General features: G+C 38.2%; 2 protein-coding genes across 5 annotated transcripts in view; one reads left to right on the top strand and one right to left on the bottom strand.

Annotated features, from left to right (window-relative positions):
- ATSERAT3;1 (Trimeric LpxA-like enzymes superfamily protein) overlaps positions 1 to 17,908 on the top strand; it is a 43,058-nt gene extending 25,150 nt beyond the window's left edge. Inside the window, exons 2-9 of the mRNA XM_089985882.1 lie at positions 6,938 to 7,135; positions 7,308 to 7,367; positions 8,251 to 8,346; positions 8,482 to 8,506; positions 8,841 to 8,935; positions 15,786 to 15,952; positions 17,511 to 17,584; positions 17,704 to 17,908. Coding sequence (XP_089842008.1) covers positions 6,938 to 7,135; positions 7,308 to 7,367; positions 8,251 to 8,346; positions 8,482 to 8,506; positions 8,841 to 8,935; positions 15,786 to 15,952; positions 17,511 to 17,584; positions 17,704 to 17,765 — 777 coding nt within the window. The 3' untranslated portion in view covers positions 17,766 to 17,908. The remainder of the gene's footprint in view (positions 1 to 6,937; positions 7,136 to 7,307; positions 7,368 to 8,250; positions 8,347 to 8,481; positions 8,507 to 8,840; positions 8,936 to 15,785; positions 15,953 to 17,510; positions 17,585 to 17,703) is intronic.
- Positions 17,909 to 19,091: 1,183 nt separating this feature from the next.
- The window catches only part of LOC149818007 (uncharacterized), a 36,591-nt gene continuing 33,541 nt past the window's right edge, over positions 19,092 to 22,141 (bottom strand). For 3 of the 4 annotated variants that reach the window (XM_089985881.1, XM_089985879.1, XM_089985880.1), the window contains 6 exons: positions 20,971 to 21,056; positions 20,817 to 20,877; positions 20,615 to 20,679; positions 20,392 to 20,497; positions 19,683 to 19,771; positions 19,300 to 19,612 (listed from right to left, as the gene is read on the bottom strand). In XM_089985881.1, the coding sequence (XP_089842007.1) occupies positions 19,450 to 19,612; positions 19,683 to 19,771; positions 20,392 to 20,497; positions 20,615 to 20,679; positions 20,817 to 20,877; positions 20,971 to 21,056 (570 nt within the window). In that variant the 3' untranslated portion in view covers positions 19,300 to 19,449. Of the gene's footprint in view, positions 19,613 to 19,682; positions 19,772 to 20,391; positions 20,498 to 20,614; positions 20,680 to 20,816; positions 20,878 to 20,970; positions 21,057 to 22,141 lie in introns of all 4 variants that reach the window. The other variant, XM_089985878.1, reaches the window with a different exon arrangement.

Raw genomic sequence — 22,141 nt, 5'->3', positions numbered from 1 at the left:
ATGGAACACATTCTTAACCTGTGCGATGTGTCATTCAAATATTAATGAAACGTCCTATCACCCTCCGTCAGTTTTCAAATAAATACGACGGTTTTAATAAACAAAGAGCAAATCTCAAATAAAATACCCTTCGCATTAATGAGTTTGAACAATGGCATGTCAGAGAGCTATTCTCAAAACTAATCAATGCGATAGGACCTGGTAGTTCAAATCACGGTAGCACGTAGCGGGTGGGTTTTATTCTAGAAATAATTTTTGGTCTTATATAAAACCACAACTTTGTTCAGAGCGAACATTACGTGCCTTTGTTACTAGGAATCGCGGTAATCCATTTCCGCACTTTTCGTTCATGGAATGCGAGATATACAACGATTTCGGAACAACAACAAAATATCTTTCGCTGTACAGTATTTTCAATTACCGAAGACCAACATTACCAGCATTGGTTAAGCGCATACAACACAAAACTATGTCTCTATACGATTTAATTTTCGTAGATGAAGCAGTACAACGATTTACAAGAGTGTGTTGTAATGTTCAAAATATATTTCAATTCTCTTCTAATAAATGTTGGATACAGGATCGCCAGTCCGGGAGATTGATTGGGGAAGGCTCTAGAAGAGTAGACCTCTACTACGTTGATTTTCTTCAAGTTCCCAAGAGTCAATTTTGTAATGTTGTTCAAAACAAAGATATTCATGTATGGCATAAGAGATTGGGTCATCCCAATATTGTTAAAATCTCCTATTTGCCTTTTATTAAACATCTTTGTAAAAGTGATTTTCTATGCAATGAATGTATTCTTGGGAAAATGAAAAGTTTGCCTTTTCCTCAAAGATCCATGTTTACAAGAAAACCATTTGAAATTGTCCATTCCGATGTATGGGGTCCGGCTCCTTTAATGTCAAAAGGAGGATTTTTATACTATGTGATTTTTGTGGATGACTACACTAGGTTTTGTTGGATCTATTTTCTTAAACATAAACATGAAGTTTTTTCAACCTTTAAAAGTTTTCATATGATGATTTTAAATCAATTCAATGGATGTCTAAAAATCCTTAGGTCCGACTCTGGAGGAGAATACCTCTCAAATGAATTCAAAAGTTATCTTGAAAATTTTGGTATTCTTCACCAAAAATCTTGTCTGAAAACCCCCCAACAAAATGGGTTAGCCGAACGAAAGCATAGGCACATCATTGAAACAACTAGGACTTTACTCATTTCGCAAAACATTCCAAAGAATCTCTGGGCTGAGGCAGCCCTTACCTCTGTCTATCTCATAAACAGACTTCCATCAAAAAATTTAAGCAAAATTTCTCCCTTTGAAAAATTATACGAAAAGGAACCTGATTATAGCAGGTTAAGGGTCTTTGGGTGTAAATGTTTTGTTCTTACTGATAAGAATGACAAACTTTCTCCTAAGGCCATTCCTTGTGCCTTTCTTGGCTATTCTGAAACCCATAAGGGTTTTCGTTGTTATGATGTCAAAAGTGACAAACTGTATGTTTCCAGTAATGTGAGTTTTTTGGAAAATCTTAGTGGATTCGAACATTGTGAATCTCATAATGAGAATGTGGATTATTCTTTTCTATTTGATTTACTGAATAAAGACGATGATACTAGTGATGATGAGTCAGATCAAAGTAACTCAAATGAATTTGAAACTGAGGAAAACATTCCCTTGCTCCCTTCGTCACATCAACATGAAGGATTACCTAGAGACCCTATCACCTATACTCATAGAGATCGAAACAACTTTAGAAGTGCTCTTGAAAGATATGATGATGCGAGTCCAAGTGCTCTTCAGAGCGAAGTAATCCCTCGTAGAACCGAAAGAAGTAGAAAGACTCCTTCTAGGTTCATTTCCTATGACTCGTTTTCACCTAAATATAGAGTCTGTCTTAGTGCCATTCACTCTTATATAGAACCTCGAAATTTCGAAGAAGCACAAAAGTGCCCTGAATGGATTAGTGCCATGGACAATGAACTTGAAGCTCTGAGAAAAGCCAAAACTTGGGAGTTTCAAAATCTTCCTAAAGGTAAGAAAACAATAGGGTGCAGATGGGTTTTCAAAGTAAGGACTAAAAGTGATGGACACCTTGAAAGATATAAAGCTCGATTGGTCGCAAAAGGATATAGTCAAGAGTATGATATTGACTATGAAGAAACTTTTGCTCCTGTAGCTCGTATGATCACTGTCCGATGTCTTATAATCGTTGCTTCTATCAACAAGTGAAACATCTATCAAATGGATGTTAAAAATGTTTTTTTAAATGACAATTTAAACTAAGAAGTTTATATGGATGCTCCACCTGGAATGGAGACTCCCAAGGGAAAAGTGCTTCGCCTTCAAAAAACACTTTATGGTGTAAAACAAGCCCCCAAGGCTTGGTATGATAGGTTTAACTCTGTAATGATTGAAAATGGTTTTTTCTCTTGCTTTACTGACACTGCTCTATTTGTTAGAAAATTCAATGCAGGGATTGTGATTTTATTATTATATGTTGATGACATGCTCATCACTGGGAGTGATTCTAACGGGGTTAAGAGTATAAAATCTGTCTTGAAAGATAAATTTGAAATGTCTGATTTTGGTTTTCTAACTTATTTTTTGGGGATCGAAGTAGCATACTCTCTTAAAGGATATTTTTTATCTCAAACTAAGCTTGCTTCTGAGATCATTGACAGGTCAGGTATTACAGATGAGAAGCTTTGTGAAACTCCTGCAGTAGTAGGGGCAAAAATAAAAATTGATGATGGGGTTCTTCTTTCAGATCCTATACCCTACAGGCAGCTTGTAGGATTCTTGACCTTTGAGCATCCGCATCGCGCTGTAAGTATACCATTTTTCTTATTTTATAGATGTTTTTAGCGTTGTTAAGCTAAATGACTTGACATGTTATGCTTATGTACCAGCATTGCTAGGTTTTTGTGAACTACTCATGTTACGCATGAATATTATAGATGTTTTTGGCTTCTTTTTCGAGTTTCCTCAGATTTTGATCTTTGGTATCCTTTGTTTACATCAAGGATAGTAAAGAACTCGAACAAATATTCAGCTGACGAATGGTCAAATATTAGGAAAATTACCCTAACTTGTATTTTTACTAATGTAGGTCAAGGTAATTTCGCGGACGAAATTCTTTTAAGGAGGGTAGGATGTAATAAACTGGAATTTTTTTTTAAGCTTGGATTCGGGTCGGATCCGGACCCGGACCCGAAAGGGAGGCACCGCCTCCCGTGTCTTTTGAAGACAGCGAGGCAGGGGTTCAGAGAGAACGCCCGCCCCCCTTCTTCCTCTCTCGGTCTCTCTCCCCCTCAGCGCCTCTTCCCCCTCTCGTCTCTCGATCTCTCTTCCCCGACCGACTCTCTCTTAACCCCTCGTTCCTCCCTGCGGCCACCGACGCCAGTGACTTGCCGCCGACCACCGCCTTCATCCTGTGTGCTGCAGGGAGCCGACAACCTCCGATGCCGACACTGTCGCCGCCAGCGACCACCAGGTACGCTCCTCTTTCGTTTTTCTTCTTCGTCTCCCCTATTTTCTCCCGCCTCCTCTTCTTCTTCTCCGGGAGAGATCGGCCGACAAGGGGCTGAGCCCCCTGTCGTTGGCAGGGGGACTCCCTCCAGCCTCTCTCTTTTTGGGTCGACTGACAGGGGGGCAAAGCCCCTTGTCGTCGCCATTCGTCGTTGCCATTCGCCGGCAGGGGGCTCCGCCCCCTGTCACTTACTGTGTCGGCAAGGGGCTCCGCCCCCTGTCGCTTACTGTTTTGGGCAGGGGGCTCTGCCCCCTGTCACTTGCTGTTTCAGCAGGGGGCTCAGCCCCCTGCCACTTGCCGTGTCGACAGGGGGCTCCGCTCCCCCTGTCCCTCTTGTTTCGCCGGCAGGGAGCGGAGCTCCGTGTGTCGGCCCATCTTTTCGACAGGGGCTTCTGCCCCCTGCCTTTTTGTGGATTTTTTGACAGGGGCGGAGCCTCTGCCTCTTTGTGGTTCTTCCGGCAGAGGAGGGGCTCGCCCCCCTCCTCTCTGTTCTCCTGTTACGGTAGAGGAGGGGCTCGCCTCCCCTCCTCTCTGTTTCCTCTGTCAAGGCAGGGGAGGGGTCGAGCCCTCCTCCCTGCCTCCTGTTACGTCAGAGGAGGGGCTCGCCTCCTCCTCCTCTCTGTTCGGCAGGGGAGGGGTCGAGCCCCTCCTCCCTGCTCCTTGCTCCCTATCATGGCAGGGGAGGGGCTGAGCCCCCTCCCTGCTTCGTGTTATGTCAGGGGAGGGGTTGAGCCCCCTCCCTGCTCTTTGTGTTGGCAGGGGAGGGGCTGAGCCCCCCTCCCTGCTCGTTGTTTTGACGGGGGAGGGGGTCGAGCCCCTCCCTGCTCCTTGTTACGGCCGGGGAGGGGGCCGAGCCCTCCCTGTGCCTCTTTTCTCGTTAGGCAGGGGCATCGCCCTTGCCTTCGCTGTTTTTCGGTAGGCCGGGGCAAGCCCCCTCGCCTCGCCTTTCCCTGGCATCAGGCGGGCCTCCGTTCCTTGTTGACAGTCAGGGGCTTTGACCCTGCCTCTCTTCTGCTTTGTCATGCAGGGGCGCAACCCTGCCTGCCCTCGCTTTATGAAGGCAGGGGTGCAACCCCCCTGCCTCCTCGGAGTCCGCTGACAGCAAGTCAGCAGGGACTCGCAGCCCCTGCCCCTGCTTCTTGCGCTTATAGCAGGTGCGCATGATGCCTCTGCCTCTGCTTCCCTTACATCAGGACGATGATAGTACCCCTGACTTTCTATTTTGGTATTAGCTTGCTAAGATCGTTACTTTTGCAGCTCGTACGACGGACCCTGCTCGCGCTCCGCGACCCGAGCCGCCAATCGCGTACATCCGCGGACGACAGCAAGCTTGCAACTCTCAAAGGTAGGGGAAGATTGCACAGAAGACTTGGACAATTGAATTGAGTTCAATTAACTAAAAAGGACAATTAAATAAATATATGTGCATATATATATATATCATATATATTTATACGAGTACGCATTTAACTCAAGGACGCAGTTTCGCGATCCTTGTCCTTTACTTTGCCGTTGCGCATCGCACACAGGTTTTGTGTTGCACTCCTGTTTATAGTTCCTTTACTTTGCCGTTGCGCATCGTGCAAAGGTTCTGCGTTGCACTCCTGCTTACAGTTTTTACTTGCCGTCGCACGTTGTGCGAGGGTTTGCGTTGCACTTCTGCTTACCGCCTTTACTTTGCCGTTGCGCCTAGGCTCTTGCTTTTGCATATGTGTTGGTATTGCCTTGCTTTTGCAGATGACGTGCAGGTTCTTGCTCTTTGCGTATGCCTTAAAGGCATCCTCGTGGAGGATGCAAGAGACATCTATCACTCACTCTTGCGACAAGAGTTCAGTTGGGAGCTGGCGATACACCTCCGTTTAAGGAGAGGGATACCTCACAAGGATCCTGGCTCTTCGTGTGCGCAGTCCTGCAGAGTCGACTTGAGATTTTAGGGAGTTGCGCAAAGGCATCAAAGACTGCTCCAAATCGAAGCATTTGGAAGGATGTGACTGGCCGGTTCTGCTCGCCCTTTTTGGCATATCTCGGGTGATCCTGAATTGGGGGTTCGAGCGAACTTCTTAGCGGGTGTCCTGTTGAGAAACCTGTATCCCGTCTATCGAGGTCGGTATCGAGTCATGCGAGGCATGTAGATACCCCGATAACGGATGTGATTCGAGATAAAGACCTAACTTGACCTCGGGGATTGTACCCGTTTGGTATATCCACGGGCAACGGTAATTAAAAAGAAGAATTTAAAGTTGTATGCATTTAATAGGGCATGCATATGGAAAAAGAAAACTTAAATGAAAGATAATAAAAGATCTCATGCATTGCACATAAATCATGCATTTTTCTGCTATGCATTAAATCATACATATTTTAATTGTTTCCTTAATCATTACATGATGGTGAATGTCTGTTACTTACTTTTTAACACATGCTGAAAGTCTTGGCTATTTAGTTCTTGTTATATGCTACTGCTTTAATGTTCCCTCATGCTTAGCATATGTAACCTGTTGCATGATTGTTTCCTTAATTGTTGTAAATTGCTATAATTGCACTCACTCAAACTATTACATGAAATCTTATCTATATTCTTTTTCTCACCGGTTTCACTGGAAGTAGTTATGCTCAAGATTTCGATTCTGACACCCTACTTTATTGGTTTTTCGAAGGGATAGGTGATCAGTGAAGTTGTCAGCTACTGGTAGGGCACGAGAGTCACATTTGGTTCTTGACAGCTTCCCTAGTGGACAAAGTGACTCTTTCTTTTTTTATTTTAGTTTTACTTTTCTTTTGTTGCAGTGTCAGTTGTTTCGTTACTTTCTGTCGAGTAAAACATTGTCTTTGAAATTGATTCTTGATTCATAAATAAAGAGGTTGTTTTGGTTCATATGGATGATGATTGTAAGTTCTCTTATGGTGATTGACTATCTAGTTGAAATTGAAACTGTAAGGACTCCGGGTCTCTGGGAAGTTTCCTGCAATGGTTTAAAAAAAAATTGCATTTTCAAGGGGTATGAGTTGGGGTCGTTACAGAGAAAACCCTTGCTTCAATAGTTTGCAAAATCAGAGAGCAATCCAACTTAAGGGGACAACCCCTCTTGGTTGCACAACAAGACAAAATTAGTTGGCTACCTTAACTTCCTACAAAAATACAAAATTACCCCTCATAAATAATTATATGTACAAACATGAGTGAGGGTAGCATACAAGGCTAAGATTACATATGGTACAACCCCATATTACCTACACTTATCAACATAACCATAGCATGTTGTGATAATATAAGTAATTTTTCCCTGTTTATGCATTTTATAACTTGTTATATCAATGAGATATATTCAAGCAAGAAAGTGGAAAATGATGATTATAATCCTCTAATGGGGCATTTGCATGTTTATTCGTGACTCTATCAGGCAGAGAAGGAGCCACTGCTGAGTAGCTTTCTGTATGCAAGTATCTTGTCTCATTCTTGCTTTGAGAGAGCATTGGGGTTTGTCCTTGCAAATCGACTCCAGAATCCAACACTTCTAGCTTCACAGCTAATGGATATCTTTGATGATGTAATGATCCATGACGCAGGTATTAGACGCGCTATCCGGTTGGATGTTCAGGTAATCATGTTTTCAAGAGTCAAAATACAATTTCTTTTCATGCCTAATAGTTGATCTTTTATAGATGTCAAATAGACTTTTTGTTTATATCCAATATTTGACTGTTTATGTGATAATAGATGTTCTTTCTTGACTTTTATCATTTAAGGTTTTTGTCTTTGTACTGTCTCAGGCAGTTAAAGATAGGGATCCTTCATGTAGATCATATAGCTGGGCTCTGTTGTATCTTAAGGTGAGTTTTATTGCATTATGACATTTAACCGTTGCACTTGTCAAGAAATATTCTTTATTGAAGAAGCGATGTTTAGAAACTGCTAAAAACATTTAAAATGCTATGTGTTACATGATCTTTCTATTTTTCCTTGTGTACCTAATTAGAGAATTTCAGTTTTAAAAATGATGTTGATCACTAACAAATAGCAAAGATGTTTTCTCATTCTTTCATATGTTGTTTATGAGGTTTTCACTGCTTTGTAGTTTGTAATATGATATATCACATTTACTCATTGAAAAGAAAGGATTTCTAAGATGCTGCTATATATTGCATGAAATACATAATGATGTCAGCCAAATGGATTGTTTTGGTTTCTGCTTTGAGCATGACATTCTTCTTCTAACACCATAAGCAACGTCAAAGAAAAGTCAAAGAGACTCCAAGGAGAATGTTAGAGTAAATAAGAATTCTTATGTATAAACTATGAAGCACTAAACTAATACTTGATATGTGGTGGTGCCACGGTCGAGCACCTTGAAACCTTGAATCAATGCTTAAGCTACTAAAATAGCTGTAAAACAGTCTTTCAAAGAAACAAAGTACATGAGATTGAAAGTCTTATAAGATTCTCAAAAACATGACTTGCTTTTTCTTTTTTCTTTTTTTCCTTTTCCCCCAAGTGAAAATCTAGGGTCTAAAGTCAAGAGGATCTCGGATCATCCAGGGGACCGGATGACCTGGTCATTAAGGAACCAACTAGGGAAACTAATTAGTTGCCTATTCTCATTGGTCTATTGTGGACTGATCTATAAAAGGGTCCAGTTGACCAGATTATTGCCCATCGTCTTTATAATAAAGCTATGAAGTAGAGCAGTGATCAATTTTTTCCTTGTTTCCTCAGGGTTACCATTCTCTTCAGTCCTATCGTGTGGCACATGCACTTTGGGCTCGAGGGCAAAAACTTTTGGCTTTGGCGTTGCAGAGTCGAATAAGTGAGGTGTTATCCATTGCTTAACTTGAATATATTTTGCGTGTGACATGTATGTGAGTGAGAATTTAATATTTGATTGTCTATGATCGGTAATCTGTTTCTCTTTTAACTTTTGTTGCACTGGTTCATAATGTATTGCAGGTTTTTGCAGTGGACATACATCCAGGTATTTTTATTTTCTTGGATCAATTGCTAAGTTGCTTCTACATTTGGTTGGCTTCCTATCACTTACATAAGCAAGTTTTTTATGAAGATTATGAATTAGTGCTATGAATGTTAGTTTTCACCATGACAACATAATCTGGTGATTATGTATGAATTATTTTGATTATCATGCCTTGATGGAAAATTGAACCTAACTTTTGTCGTTGCCCATGCTGATGTTTTACATACTTGGGGAGTTGGGAAGATGAACAATTTTCTTTAATTCATTTGTTAAAAGAACCATGTTTTCTTAAATATTTTTCGTTACTTTAAATTCATCCTAATTATGCTTGCAGCTGCAAAAATTGGGAAAGGCGTCTTGTTAGACCATGCAACAGGTGTCGTCATTGGTGAAACTGCTGTTGTTGGGAACAGAGTCTCCATTATGCAGGCACGTTCTCTATTCTTTTTGTGTAGATCATTGGAGAGTGCCTACCATCTTCTGATTCTTTATGGATCAAGGTTTCTTCATTACAAACTTCTTTATGTAATGAAACAAGGTACAATAGAACAATAGGGAAACAAACACAATGCCAACAAAGGGCTTTAATAAACTCACTTAAAGTTGGTCACTAATGGACCAAATACAATCTCAAAAGAGATAAAAATACCAAACAACACAAGAGGCATACAAGCCTATAAGATGGAAAAAAACTCTAGAGAAAACCCTCAAATGCTTCTAAAAGCATTGAGGAATAACAAGGGAGTGAGGCTCTATTTATAGAGCCTCACTCCAACACATGGGAGGCAGTCCAGCTCTTTGGACTGCCTTCCAACAATCATTATTATGACTGTTGGGTGGTAGTCCAACGTCTAGTTGGACTGCTGCCCAACAGTCATATTTTGACTATTGTGCCCAATAGTCATATTTTTGACTGTTGTGCACAACAGTCATAAATATGACTGTTGACTGTATGACAGTTTATTTATTTATTATAATGTTAAATTACATTTCAGTCCCTAGTGGACTGTACTATATGATAAAAGACAAAAATACCCTTATTGGGTATTTGGATACAATTTTATTTTTAACACTCCTCCTCAAACTTATGGGGAAATCATCGAAAGTTTGCTAAGAAGATACAAAAATTGAGGTAGTGGAAGAGCTTTGGTGAAGAAGTCTGCAATCTGAAATTCGGACTGGACATATGGCAATGTAATGGTCCCCTTCAAATATTCTTCGCGAACATAGTGACAATCCATCTCAATGTGTTTTGTTCGCTCGTGAAATGTGTGATTGCTAGCTATATAGATGGCACTTTTATTATCACAGCATAGCTTTGAAGGTTCTAAGACATCAACACCCATATCGGAAAGTAGTGCTCTCATCCACACAACTTCAGTGGTTGTGGTAGCCATTGCCCTGTACTCAGCTTCCGTAGAGGATAAAGACACTTTCTGTTGTTTTTTGCATCGCCAAGAAATGAGAGAATCACCTAAAAATACACAAAAGCCAGTAGTTGAGTGACGGTTATTGGGATCTCCTCCCCAGTCAGAATCAGTGTAAGAAATAAGACTTAAAGATGAGGAAGAGGATAAGAATAGTCCTTTAGATATAGTTTTCTTGATATATCGAACTATTCTTAATACTGCACTCATGTGGACGGTTGTGGGCGCATGTTGAAATTGACTTGCAGAATGTACGGCATGCGCAATATCTGGCCTTGTAATGGACAGGTACATCAACGATCCAATAAGTTGTCGATAAAGGGTTGGATCATCTAATAATACTCCATCTTCAACTCGCATTTTCGCATTTATTAATTCAGGAGTATCAGCATATTTTGTGTCCGTGATTCCTGAACGCTCAACAATATCAGCTGCAAACTTGATTTGAGATAAAATATATCCTCTTGGTGAGTAGGCTACTTCAATTCCTAAAAAATATCTCAAAAAACCAAGATCATTCATATCAAAAGATTTTTTAAGCAAAATTTTAATATCTTCAATTTTCTTTTGATCATTCCCTGTGATGATCATATCATCAACATACAAAAGAATAATGATCAATGAGGTACCTGTAGATCTCACCAAAAAAGCAGTGTCAGTGTAACAAGATTTAAATCCAAGTTTTAATATTGTACCACTGAACCGATCATACCATGCTTTAGGGGCTTGTTTAAGCCCGTATAGGGCTTTTTGAAGACGAAGGACCATGCCTTTTTCAATAGACAGACTAGGGGGAGGATCTATATATACTTCTTCATTTAAGTTTCCGTTCAAAAATGCATTTTTAACATCTAACTGATATATCGGCCATTTTCGAATGGATGCTATAGCAACTAGAGTTCTAATTGTAGTCATACGAGCTACTGGGGCAAAGGTTTCTTCATAATCTATACCATATTCTTGAGAATATCCTTTTGCAACAAGTCTTGCTTTATATCTCTCAAGAGACCCGTCACTTTTTGTTTTAATTTTAAACACCCATCTACACCCTATTGTCTTCTTTCCGATAGGAAGAGGTTGAATTGCCCAAGTGTGAGCCTTGTGTAATGCATCTAATTCAATTTTCATGGCTTCAACCCATTCGTTTATATTTTTGGCCTCGTTATAGTTGGATGGTTCATGATAGGAATGAATGGCTAGAAGACATGCCCTGTAGTTTGGTAAGAAGGATTCATATGAGACAAACCTACTTGGAGGCCTATGTGTTCGTTCTGACCTTCTAACACTAGTTTCTTCAGTATTTGTTAATTGATTATATCTGTCAAGGGCACATGGATGCTCCCCAGTATTTCGTCTAGAGTATTGAAGAAGATCTTGAGATGGTTCACTACTTGAGTCATTAATAGACTCGAAGGTTTCAATATCATTACTAATACCTTTATTGGGTAACAAATCAAATAAGAAAGCATACTCAGATTCTTTTTTAGGAACTTCAAAATCAAATCCACTGTCATTTTCTAGAAAGGTAACATTTCTAGAAACATAGAGTTTATCATTTGTTTTATCATAACATCGATATCCTTTTTTATTATCAGCATAACCAAGAAAGACACATTTTATGGCTTTAGGAGAGAGTTTGCTATATTTTTCAAGAAGCACGAAGCATTTACAACCAAATACCCTTAGCCTTTTTAAATCAGGAGAAATTTTAAAGAGTTTTTCAATAGGAGACTTGTTTTCCAAAGTTTAAGAAGGCATTCTATTTATCAGATAGACTGCGGTTAGGGCAGCTTCAGCCCAAAATTGCTTTGGAATTTCTTTTGAAATAAGTAGGGCTCTAGTAGTTTCAATGATATGACGATGTTTTCTTTCAGAAATCCCATTTTGTTGAGGTGTCCTAGGGCATGATTTTTGATGCACAATTCCATGATTTTTTAGATATAATTGAAATTCATTTGAAAGAAACTCTCCCCCAGAGTCGGAGCGGAAGACTTTAATATTTGTTTTAAATTGATTTTTAACTAGATTATGAAAGTTTTTAAAACATGAAAAAACTTCGGATTTGAGTTTTAGAAAGTAAATCCAAGTATGTCTACTAAAATCATCTATAAATGTAACATAGTATGAATAACCACCTTTTGACATAACAGGGGCGGGACCCCACACATCCGAATGCACTAATTCAAAAATTTTATGTGTCACAGAGGTTCTAGACCCAAAAGGTATCATTTGCATTTTTCAAGTATACAATCTTCACATACAAAATTTTTATCTTTACAAGATTTTTCCAAAAATGGAAAAAGAGATAATTTGGATATACTTGGGTGTCCTAATCTTTTATGCCAAAGATCTATATTAATGTCTTTGACATGATTACCAAACGAGTATTTTGGTAAACACAGGAAATCCATGTAGTAAAGGTCTCCTCGTCTATGGCCTTGCCCAATCAGCTTCCCTGACTGGAGATCCTGCACCCAACACGCCTTAGATGAGAATAATACTTTACAACCATAGTCAACAATTTGAGAGACCGAAAAAAGATTCAAATTCAGTTTGGGAATGACTCTCACTTTTGGAACAAAGAATTTTTTTGAAATATCATCAAGGTTTCCTAAGCTTTTGACTTTTAAAGAGGTACCATCGGCAGTTGACACACATGAAAAATATGATTTAGTGCAATCAGATAATAGAGACTCATTATGAGTCATGTGGAAAGAAGCACCTGAGTCTAGAATCCAAGAGGTCTTACCTGGAGGAGACGAGGAAGAGATGGCAGCTCCGGATGTAGAAGGTGCAGCCTTAAGAAGTTGTGAGACGACTTCTGCTATTTGAGCAAGATTTAATTCATTGAAGCTACCCCCTTTTCTTGATTCTTGAGGTTCTTCACTTAAGGCAGCCACCTTTTTAAATTTGGGGCATTCCGGCCTTATATGTCCGGGTTCCTTACAATGATGACAAATAATTTTTCCTTTGTATCCTCCCTTGTATCCTCCTCCATTGTGTCCTTCTCCATTGAACTTTTTCTCAAAGTGAGGTGGTTTATATGTTTTCACAAAATTTCCGGGCCTTGCCATGGCAAGGACTTCATCATTAGACTTGCATTCCAAGTCTTGTCTCTTCTTGACAAATTTGAGCAAGGGCCTCACTTATAGAAGGAGAAGTGGTCCTATGAAGTAAGGAAGATCTTACTTGCTCAAATTCCGGTCGAAGGCCATAAAGAAAGGAGAAAAGATTTTCTCTTTCGATTTGGGTCCTTCTCATATCAATAGCCGAACCTTTCCATTTTGGTTTCAACATGGCTAATTCATCCCAAATAGGAGATAAAATACCGTAAAAATCTCTTACACTTTTATCTCCTTGTTTTGAATTACGTACCTTATCTTGGAGATAATAAAGTCTAGCCATATCCTTTTGGATAAAAGTACTTCTTAGAAAGCTTCATGCGTCACATGCCTTTTTGAATTTGATGATATTGGTGGCGATCTTGAACTCCATGGTATTCATAAACCATGAGAGTATTTGTGCATTGCTTGCCTCCCAATCTTCCAATTTATTTTGAAATTCTTTTAAGGCTTTTTCTTTTTCTTTTTCTTCTTCGGACAAGGCTTTGACTTGATCTCCTTCTTTTCTAGTCAATTTGAGTTGTGGTTCACTAATAGAACCACTAACAAAACCCCACATTTTTTTTCCTTTGATATGATTCTCCATAGCCGTCGCCCACATCAAGTAGTTGTTTTCATTGAGTTTGTAGGTGATGACGGTGGCGAACTCTCTTTCTCCCATAATGAATACTTGAGTTTAGACTAGAGAAGATAGGGAATGATCAATGATCGAAGAACACTTCCTTCACGAGATTCTCCTTCTTTCAAGAACCTCGCTCTGATACCATGTAATGAAACAAGGTACAATAGAACAATAGGGAAACAAACACAATGCCAACAAAGGGCTTTAATAAACTCACTTAAAGTTGGTCACTAATGGACCAAATACAATCTCAAAAGAGATAAAAATACCAAACAACACAAGAGGCATACAAGCCTATAAGATGGGAAAAAACTCTAGAGAAAACCCTCAAATGCTTCTAAAAGCATTGAGGAATAACAAGAGAGTGAGGCTCTATTTATAGAGCCTCATAGAGCCTCACTCCAACACATGGGAGGCAGTCCAGCTCTTTGGACTGCCTTCCAACAGTCATTATTATGACTGTTGGGTGGCAGTCCAACGTCTAGTTGGACTGCTGCCCAACAGTCATATTTTGACTGTTGTGCACAACAGTCATATTTTTGACTGTTGTGCCCAACAGCCATATTTTGACTGTTGACTGTATGACAGTTTATTTATTTATTATAATGTTAAATTACATTTCAGTCCCTAGTGGACTGTACTATATGATAAAAGACAAAAATACCCTTATTGGGTATTTGGATACAATTTTATTTTTAACACTTTATATGCCATAAACTTTTACTAATCAATATAAAGTTATATATGCATGAGTGCCATGGAGCCATGTTTTGACACACCTCTTGGAAACCTTACAGTTGTGGTGAATCATTGTTTGGACCAAAATTTAATCTTTCAAGATAAGTGTTGCTGATTGAGATAAATGATATTCCATTAACTAAAGAAATTGTATGTACTACCTACATACATGTCGCTTATTGAGATTTACATGCCTTCACCCCTATTAAATGTGAGCATCCATTACATTATTGAAATTAAGAACATACAATAACAAATAGAATATGCACGTGTAGTTAGAGAATTTTGAAGACTTATTCAGAAGGTTGTGCTTCAGCCATGTCGAACATCACATTTGTTGCAGCCTGCAGTGCCACAACAAAAATGAGAGAGCCAAAACAAAAGCAAGTTATTTCCCTTCTCTTTTTGCCAAAGGTGCTAGGTTGAGAGGCCTGATGTTGCTGCCTTCTTTATCCATAAATGGTAGTCTACAAATGATGGTTACAAGAGTCGTGCCAGGCATGGTCGAAAATCATAAATAACAATCATGAATGGGTTGCCATTTATGAAAATCTTATTAAATATGAACCATCGAATTGAGACTGTCAGAACAACCCAAATGATGTCATAGATGCTCCATGTATAGTTGGTTGCATCTTCCTCCATCTCCTCCTCTCTCCATGTGCATATTCTCTGTTAGCCTTTGACACTATTGTTCCTGGCAACTATAATGTGATACCCGTGTGCCATCAGACAAGATATATGAAATTGGTAATATATGCATTTTTAATTTTTTATGTATTTGTGCATATTTATAGTCTCCAGATGTAAGCGTGAGCAACTTACAGTTGTCCTTGGTTGATGTGCAGCAACATATCCTTTTCTAGTACTATGGACTAGAGCTATTCAAGTCCTTTTTCAATGAGATAAATGGTTAGCCTTGATAGTGAACTCTACTAAGCCAAAATAAGTTTGAATCTAACAACCTATATCACAAGGACACGGGTAAAAGGACACAAGACAGGCCATTTTTGTGCATTTTTCTATTAAAAATAGTATACAAAAGGGACACGACACGAGGGAAAGTTGAAGAATCCCTGTGACATAGCTAACAACATCACTATTACAACATGAACAATGATGAATATATCATAACGGTTTGTGGTTCCATGCCATTTAAATGAACCACTTGTGGTTCATGCTGCAGACTAACTTTGGGTGCACCAAAGCTAGCTGGGCCTCAGCCCTATTATAGGTTTGAGTTCCTTATTCTGGTGGCTTGAGCATTTAACAAAAATGAATCTCTTAGATGGTAATTTGAGCAGTTTTCTCTAATGCATGGTGTTCTTTGTGTGGATTTCTATTTATGCTAGCATCTCTAATTCTTGCAGGGTGTAACTTTAGGAGGAACTGGAAGAGAAATTGGTGATCGTCATCCTAAAATAGGCCATGGTGCTCTTATTGGTGCTAGTGCTACAATTCTTGGTAATATCAGAGTAGGTAAATCTGCTGTGGTGACTGCTGGATCACTGGTTTTAAAGGATGCTCCTGCACACAGGTTAGATGGGTAGTATTTCTAGTATAGTAAAACAGTTTATCTTGTATAGTTTTATCTTAATACTTTGGATTACTTCATTGAATATGTATCACATTATTGGTGTTCTTTTTTTGGTTTGGATAAGTTAGGAAAGATATGCATTGTTCTTGGAACTGAGGGTATGGTGTCAAATAAACAAAACCAACCTAGAAGAGTTTCACATAGCTTCTAATAAAAAATAAAAGAAATGTTAAGACTTAAGGGTAGACATGTAATTACCATGTAGGCTTTTTTCAATTAATACAGTATATCTTATTCATTCTTTTTTTTTTGTCTGTGTTGAATAAGTAACAAAATTTGTCTCCTCCAGTTGTGCACTATAATGTAGGATCTTGTGCTGGACTGGAATCCGGCATTTTTGGGTATGTAGACATACCGGTGTTTTGTGACCAATGTGTTGAATGAAAAGGGAAAGATATTCAATTCTTGCAAACAACAAAGTTGCACCAGAATTTAGATTTTAAAGAGTCTTTCCCTTGTTTCAGATGTAGTTATTTTGCATTTGTGAAGGCTGTCTAACTCTGGGTAGCCATCTTTGCACTAAAGAGATCTGTGAATGCTTATGCTTCTTGTTTGGACCAAGACTCATGCATCATTGTGCATTGGATTGAGTTGTTGTATGCAACTTAATTTTATGTGAGAGAACTTTCCTGATGTTTTATTTAAGTTTGTAAATTTTGTTCCTTTTTTCTCTTCAGTTCTTAAAATCTCACATTTGTAGAGTTAAACATGGAAAGGTTTAAAGTTGTCCATTGAAGTTTACCTGAATTCAGATTGCTTTTTCTTGATCAATTTTTTTTTGTGACAATAGGATAACTTATAGAACCAATTCATGCGGTTGGATAAGGCTTGATGATGATGACCAGCACTAAGAATAATAATTAATCTTGTTTTTCATCAATATCAATCTTCATTTTCCTGCATAAATGTTGGAATTATTGTAATGAAATTTAAATATTCTTGAATCCATGTTGACAACCCGAATCTTTCTATCCTACTGCATGTAAAAGGTGGTGATGATAATGTCTAATTTGAAATGCCTCAATGAGATGCTATCACTTTCACGTTGAGAAACATCCCTCTAGTCCCAAAAGAAACAAGAGAAGTGGATCTTACCCATTTCTGATGATGCAAAACTTACAGGTTTGGGTTCCAATAGGCTTGTGGCACTTCCACACTGGAAAGATGAAGTATGCTTCCAGGTTACCATAGGCTTGTGGCACTTCCACCCTGGAAAGTGAAGTATGCTTCCAGATGTAGCCCAAAAAATTTCTATAGAATAGTAAAACATATTTTGGATAATCATTTTTCTTTTGAGTGAAGGTATTGCTGTGCAGAAGTTATTGTAAACTTCTATAATTCATGGTCATCTTTCATACAAAATGCACTTTGTCCGGATTATATAATTGCATTTAGAAGATTTTTCATTCTTTGAAACATGTGACATCAGCTGCACATTTGATTTACATTTAGAAGATGGTATCAATTAGTCTGACATTCTTTACTTTTGTTGGTTTAGCATAGTTGCAGGGATCCCTGCGAAGGTGATTGGATATCTACAAGGAAGAGATCCATCACTTACAATGGAGCATGGTATTGTTTAAGCATTAACAAGTTTCTAATGATTACTTAATGAGCTTCTTTGCTCTAAAACTATTTTTAACAAGTATTCTAGCTTTAATAGCTTAAGCTGGTGTTTGTCAAATGTGCAGATGCTTCAAAAGAGTTTTTTCAACAAGCTGTTGATGCTCCCAAGGGAAGACCTAGCAATTAATCTGCTTTTATTTTCCATGGGCAATCAATTTGTTTATAATTTTCTTGTCATACATACTATTTTTGCGCATATTTCTAAAGGAATATCTTCTCTGTAGTAAAACATCAAAGTAGATTAACAAATGTGCAAGAGTTCATACTTTGTGCACACGTGCTCGCACCACTCGTTCTGATGTGTGATTCACAAAAATGCGCTCATCTTTACCTTCTTGGATGTGTACTGGTAACTGGCTGGGCAAAGGTCAACAAGATCCCAGCTGCCATATTACCTTTCCAAAGAGCAGTTAGCAAAACCTAACTTTGTACAATGTCAATCCGATTCTTTGATGTATGTATGGAGTTGGCCAAAATTTCGTTTGTATAATGGTGAAACCTTTTCTTATTATGAAAAAGGTTAGTTTATAATTAAGTTGTCCACTAGGTAGAGGTGCAAATTGATCAAGTGTTTAGCAACATGGCATTTTGCAGAATGTTAGAAGCAAAAAATTGGTTGAACTTGCGCCCACAATAAGCGATTAAAACGTCATGATGATTGTCTAAATTGTCGGTACTATGGATCATTTTCAGAGAATGGCTAGAAATATGGTGATGTTTAATTAATCAAGAATACAAAATTAAAGGCTCCTTATTCAGACATTTGCTGGAACAAAAAGTACAACCAAAACAGATGACTCTTCCTGGTTGCCCTTGAAAAGTTGTCATATTTATTAAGTTATTACTAAAGATGACAGGGCTACACATGATAAATGCCACACTTCGAACTCTAGCGAGGTATCAATTTTATTTATATTTTCTAAAATGTCGTTGTTGTTACAGTGAATATCAAGAACCATAATGGTATTTCAAAATTGGTCAAGGATGAAAAAGGCTTTTTGTGTACTTTGTTAAAATCCATTGAAAGCTGCCAGCAAGGGCTCCGCTCATCTTGTAGGGGTGACTTGTGAATGTCACCAAGTTGACAGGACGTCACATGTTCGAAATTGCAGCAAGGCTGGGTGTAATCTGACTGGGGTGACCTGAAGGGTTTTACCAACCCAGGCCAACTAATGTGTGGTCGGTGACAGGGGGTTTTCCCCTTGGATTATCCAAAAAATACATTGAAGGCCATGAACACCCACCCTGCCCCATAAAAATCCAAATATATTATTTCGGATAGTTTTCAAACATGAACGTTACAAATACCTAGAAGCGGAAGAGCAATATAACACGGTTCGAGAATCCAAATTCTATTGTATAAATTCAAAACTTCACATCCAAGCCATTTGATCATAAAAACAATAACACAATACTTGACAAGTTGAAAGAAAGAGTGAAAAATAGAACACAATTTAAAACTGGGGTACGATGTAATATACACTGAGCATCTGACCATTTTTTGTAGTTTCCAAAATTTCACATCTGAGCCATTCGATGACAGTCAAAATAACACAAGTTACAACTTATAGAAGATCAAAGCTAATCTAAAATAAAACATTATGCTCAAAGATGAGATAATAATTGCTAGCCAACAGTCTCTATCGCGCCACACATTCTTGATGCAGACAGCAGACTTCTCTGAATACATTGCCAGCTGAGTGCATCCCAGTTTTGATATCTTGGTGACCGCTACAGGAAAATACATCATACCCCAAGCATCAATTTTTTGCTGGGAATATGCAACTTCTGTTAGAGGGTTGTGGTCATTCTCATTCAATTGATGCCACGATTTTTCTTTTACGAAGTGGAGCTGTGACGACAGCTCCAGGTGCACTATGAGCTTTCCTCCTATCCTCTCTTTTCTTTTCAGCGTCATTGATGGTCCGCCTAAGAGAAGCAGCCTTGTATATTGGTTTTGGCAAATGCCTATGCCTGCAAAAAGCATGCACCAATAAGAAGGGTATGAAATGATGGCTAATGTAATGCAGGAATGACTACTTACCTAACAATTCGCTTAATCTCTGGCAGGTGTTTGTAACGCTCCACCACAGCATCTTGATATTCCTGCTTTCTGCGTTCTCTTGGAAGAAGCTGAAACACAAAAACGTTTTAGCCATATCAGAAGAGGAAACCTAGCGTTACCTATATTAAACCAGAAATTATATGCTTCTCAACATTGAAGAAGACACCAGGGACACATACATGCAATGAAAGTCTTTAAAAAAGTGAAACATATTGCAAAGCAACAAAACAAGGGCACTTGAGGATTTCAAAGAAAATGTATTTTGCAGCTGAAGTACAACTTATCTATAGAATTGATTTAGGACGGCTTTCTACTTTAACGTCAACTTCAAATAATTTATACATGAGCACAAAAATCCACTCAATCACACGACGAATGAAATAAATGGAAAAATACAAGGAAACCTGAACGGACAGTTAACCATTCTTATTAATGTAACTTAAAAAGGAAAGAACAAATATCAATTGCCATCAGTCATCAGAATAATCATGTATAAACAAAAGCAAGCCTAGCATCAAAGATAAGGCCAACAATCACCTTAAAAATCTGTGATATATGCCACAGAAATACAATAAAATGGAATAAAACTGCACCACAGTGCTATTGGCAATCTGACAAGCATGAAAAGCAACAGAGTTTGTTCACAAATTTGAAATTCATTTTTAACAGGAGGAACAAGAAATCCTACCACTCCTAGTTGTTCTGATGCTTTAGCCTTCCATAAACGAATATTTGTGTCATCACTCCCAGACAGAATATAAGAAGCATCACAGCTGAACTTTACACAAAATACTCTACATAGGAAAGAAACAAGAAAAACTCCAGTAAAGTGTATGCTGGCCATAATAAAGAAAAAAGGACATAACCAGGACCCCGCTGGCATGAGTAGAAAACATTCAAATAAAAAAAACCTTTGCATTCTCTTTGTATGATAGATTTCCCTGCTGTGTCCAGCATTGTATTGAAATACCCTCACCTGGACAAAAAAGAAAGACTTTTTGTTGGTTGTGAAGTTTAAACATGATATGGTGATAGTACCAATGCTGTGCTTCTTCTATAGAAGAAAAGAACACCTAATAAATGACAAAGTGATGTGGCAAAAGATCGACTCACTGTTCTATCATAAGAACCAGTCACAAATTCCCTACCAGTTGGCGAATAATCAATATCCATCCTGAAGAAATATAGTATAATCAGATAAGTAGAGGGCATCATAAGTTTGTAGATACCAAAAAATTGACTGTTAGGTCCCTGGTATGCCACTCACACTGCAGAAACATGATCTTTGTGCACACATTTTGCTTCTTCCATTTTTCTCATGTCATAACTATAACAATTGCAATCTTCATTTGCCTGAAATGAAAAACATGCTTCATTATGGAAATTCAATAAAGCAGTTGGTGATACCCTGCAGAATTAAAAACAAAAAAGAACCATGATTATACTCTGATTGCATTCAGAGTATATCAATACAAATGAGTCCAATCAGGGTAATGAGTTCCTTAATCTAAATTGATACGCTTCAGCTCTAGAACAGCAGGCTTGATCCAGAACTGAAAAATGGATCACATCTAAGCATGTTGAGTTTTACAAATCTTTTTTTCTTGAACGAACGGAAAGCAAACATTCATTAATAAAAAGACAGTCCAGAACGAGTTTTACATATGTTAAGCTAGAACATAAAAATAAAGCAGTTCACAGGAAAAAGGGAGAAGGAAGATACAGCACCATGTGAATTGCCTAATATGTCATATAATCTCCTACATCATATGGATATCGGTACAGCTATATAGTATGACATGGGTGGAGCTGGTTGTTGCCATCTGTGTATGAGCCCAGCACCAGCACCCAAAAGTATTAGTGTTCATAAAACACTGAACTGTAAAAATACATGGTTACCATATATATATATATATATATATATATATATATATATATATATATATATATATATATATATATATATATATATATATATATGTGTGTGTGTGTGTGTGCATGTATTTTCTTTATGTTCTTTGTAATGCCCACTAGGGGCAAATTAGTCTTTTCACTTAGAAATATGCATGTCCACTAGGGACCTTTTTTTTATTATTTTGTCTTTTTAGTTTTTCTTTATTTTTCTTAAAATATTAGATTGGGCCCTCATAAGAGCCATTGTGGGGCTCCCAATGACTCCATGGAAGCCTCTTTGCTTCCAACACGTGTATAAACAAGGGTTCTTGCCCCCACTTATTTGTAATTCTCTTTGAAGCATTTTCAATAAAAGATTCTTTATATTTTTAAGTCATCTCTCTTATATTGTGTGTGTTTATCAATTGGCCCCTTGTGGCTTATTGTATTTTTGCCCATTAGTGGCTTCTTGTTTGTATGCGTGTGCATCTCTTTGTTAAATTATGTAAATCAAACATGTAATTTCGTATATATATTTTATATAT

This window comes from Nuphar pumila, chromosome 13 (assembly GCF_984573655.1).
Source record: "Nuphar pumila chromosome 13, dmNupPumi1.hap1.1, whole genome shotgun sequence".
Classification (NCBI taxonomy): domain Eukaryota; kingdom Viridiplantae; phylum Streptophyta; class Magnoliopsida; order Nymphaeales; family Nymphaeaceae; genus Nuphar; species Nuphar pumila.
The sequence above is the reverse complement of the archived record's forward strand: the minus strand, read 5'-3'. Positions and strand labels throughout refer to the sequence as shown.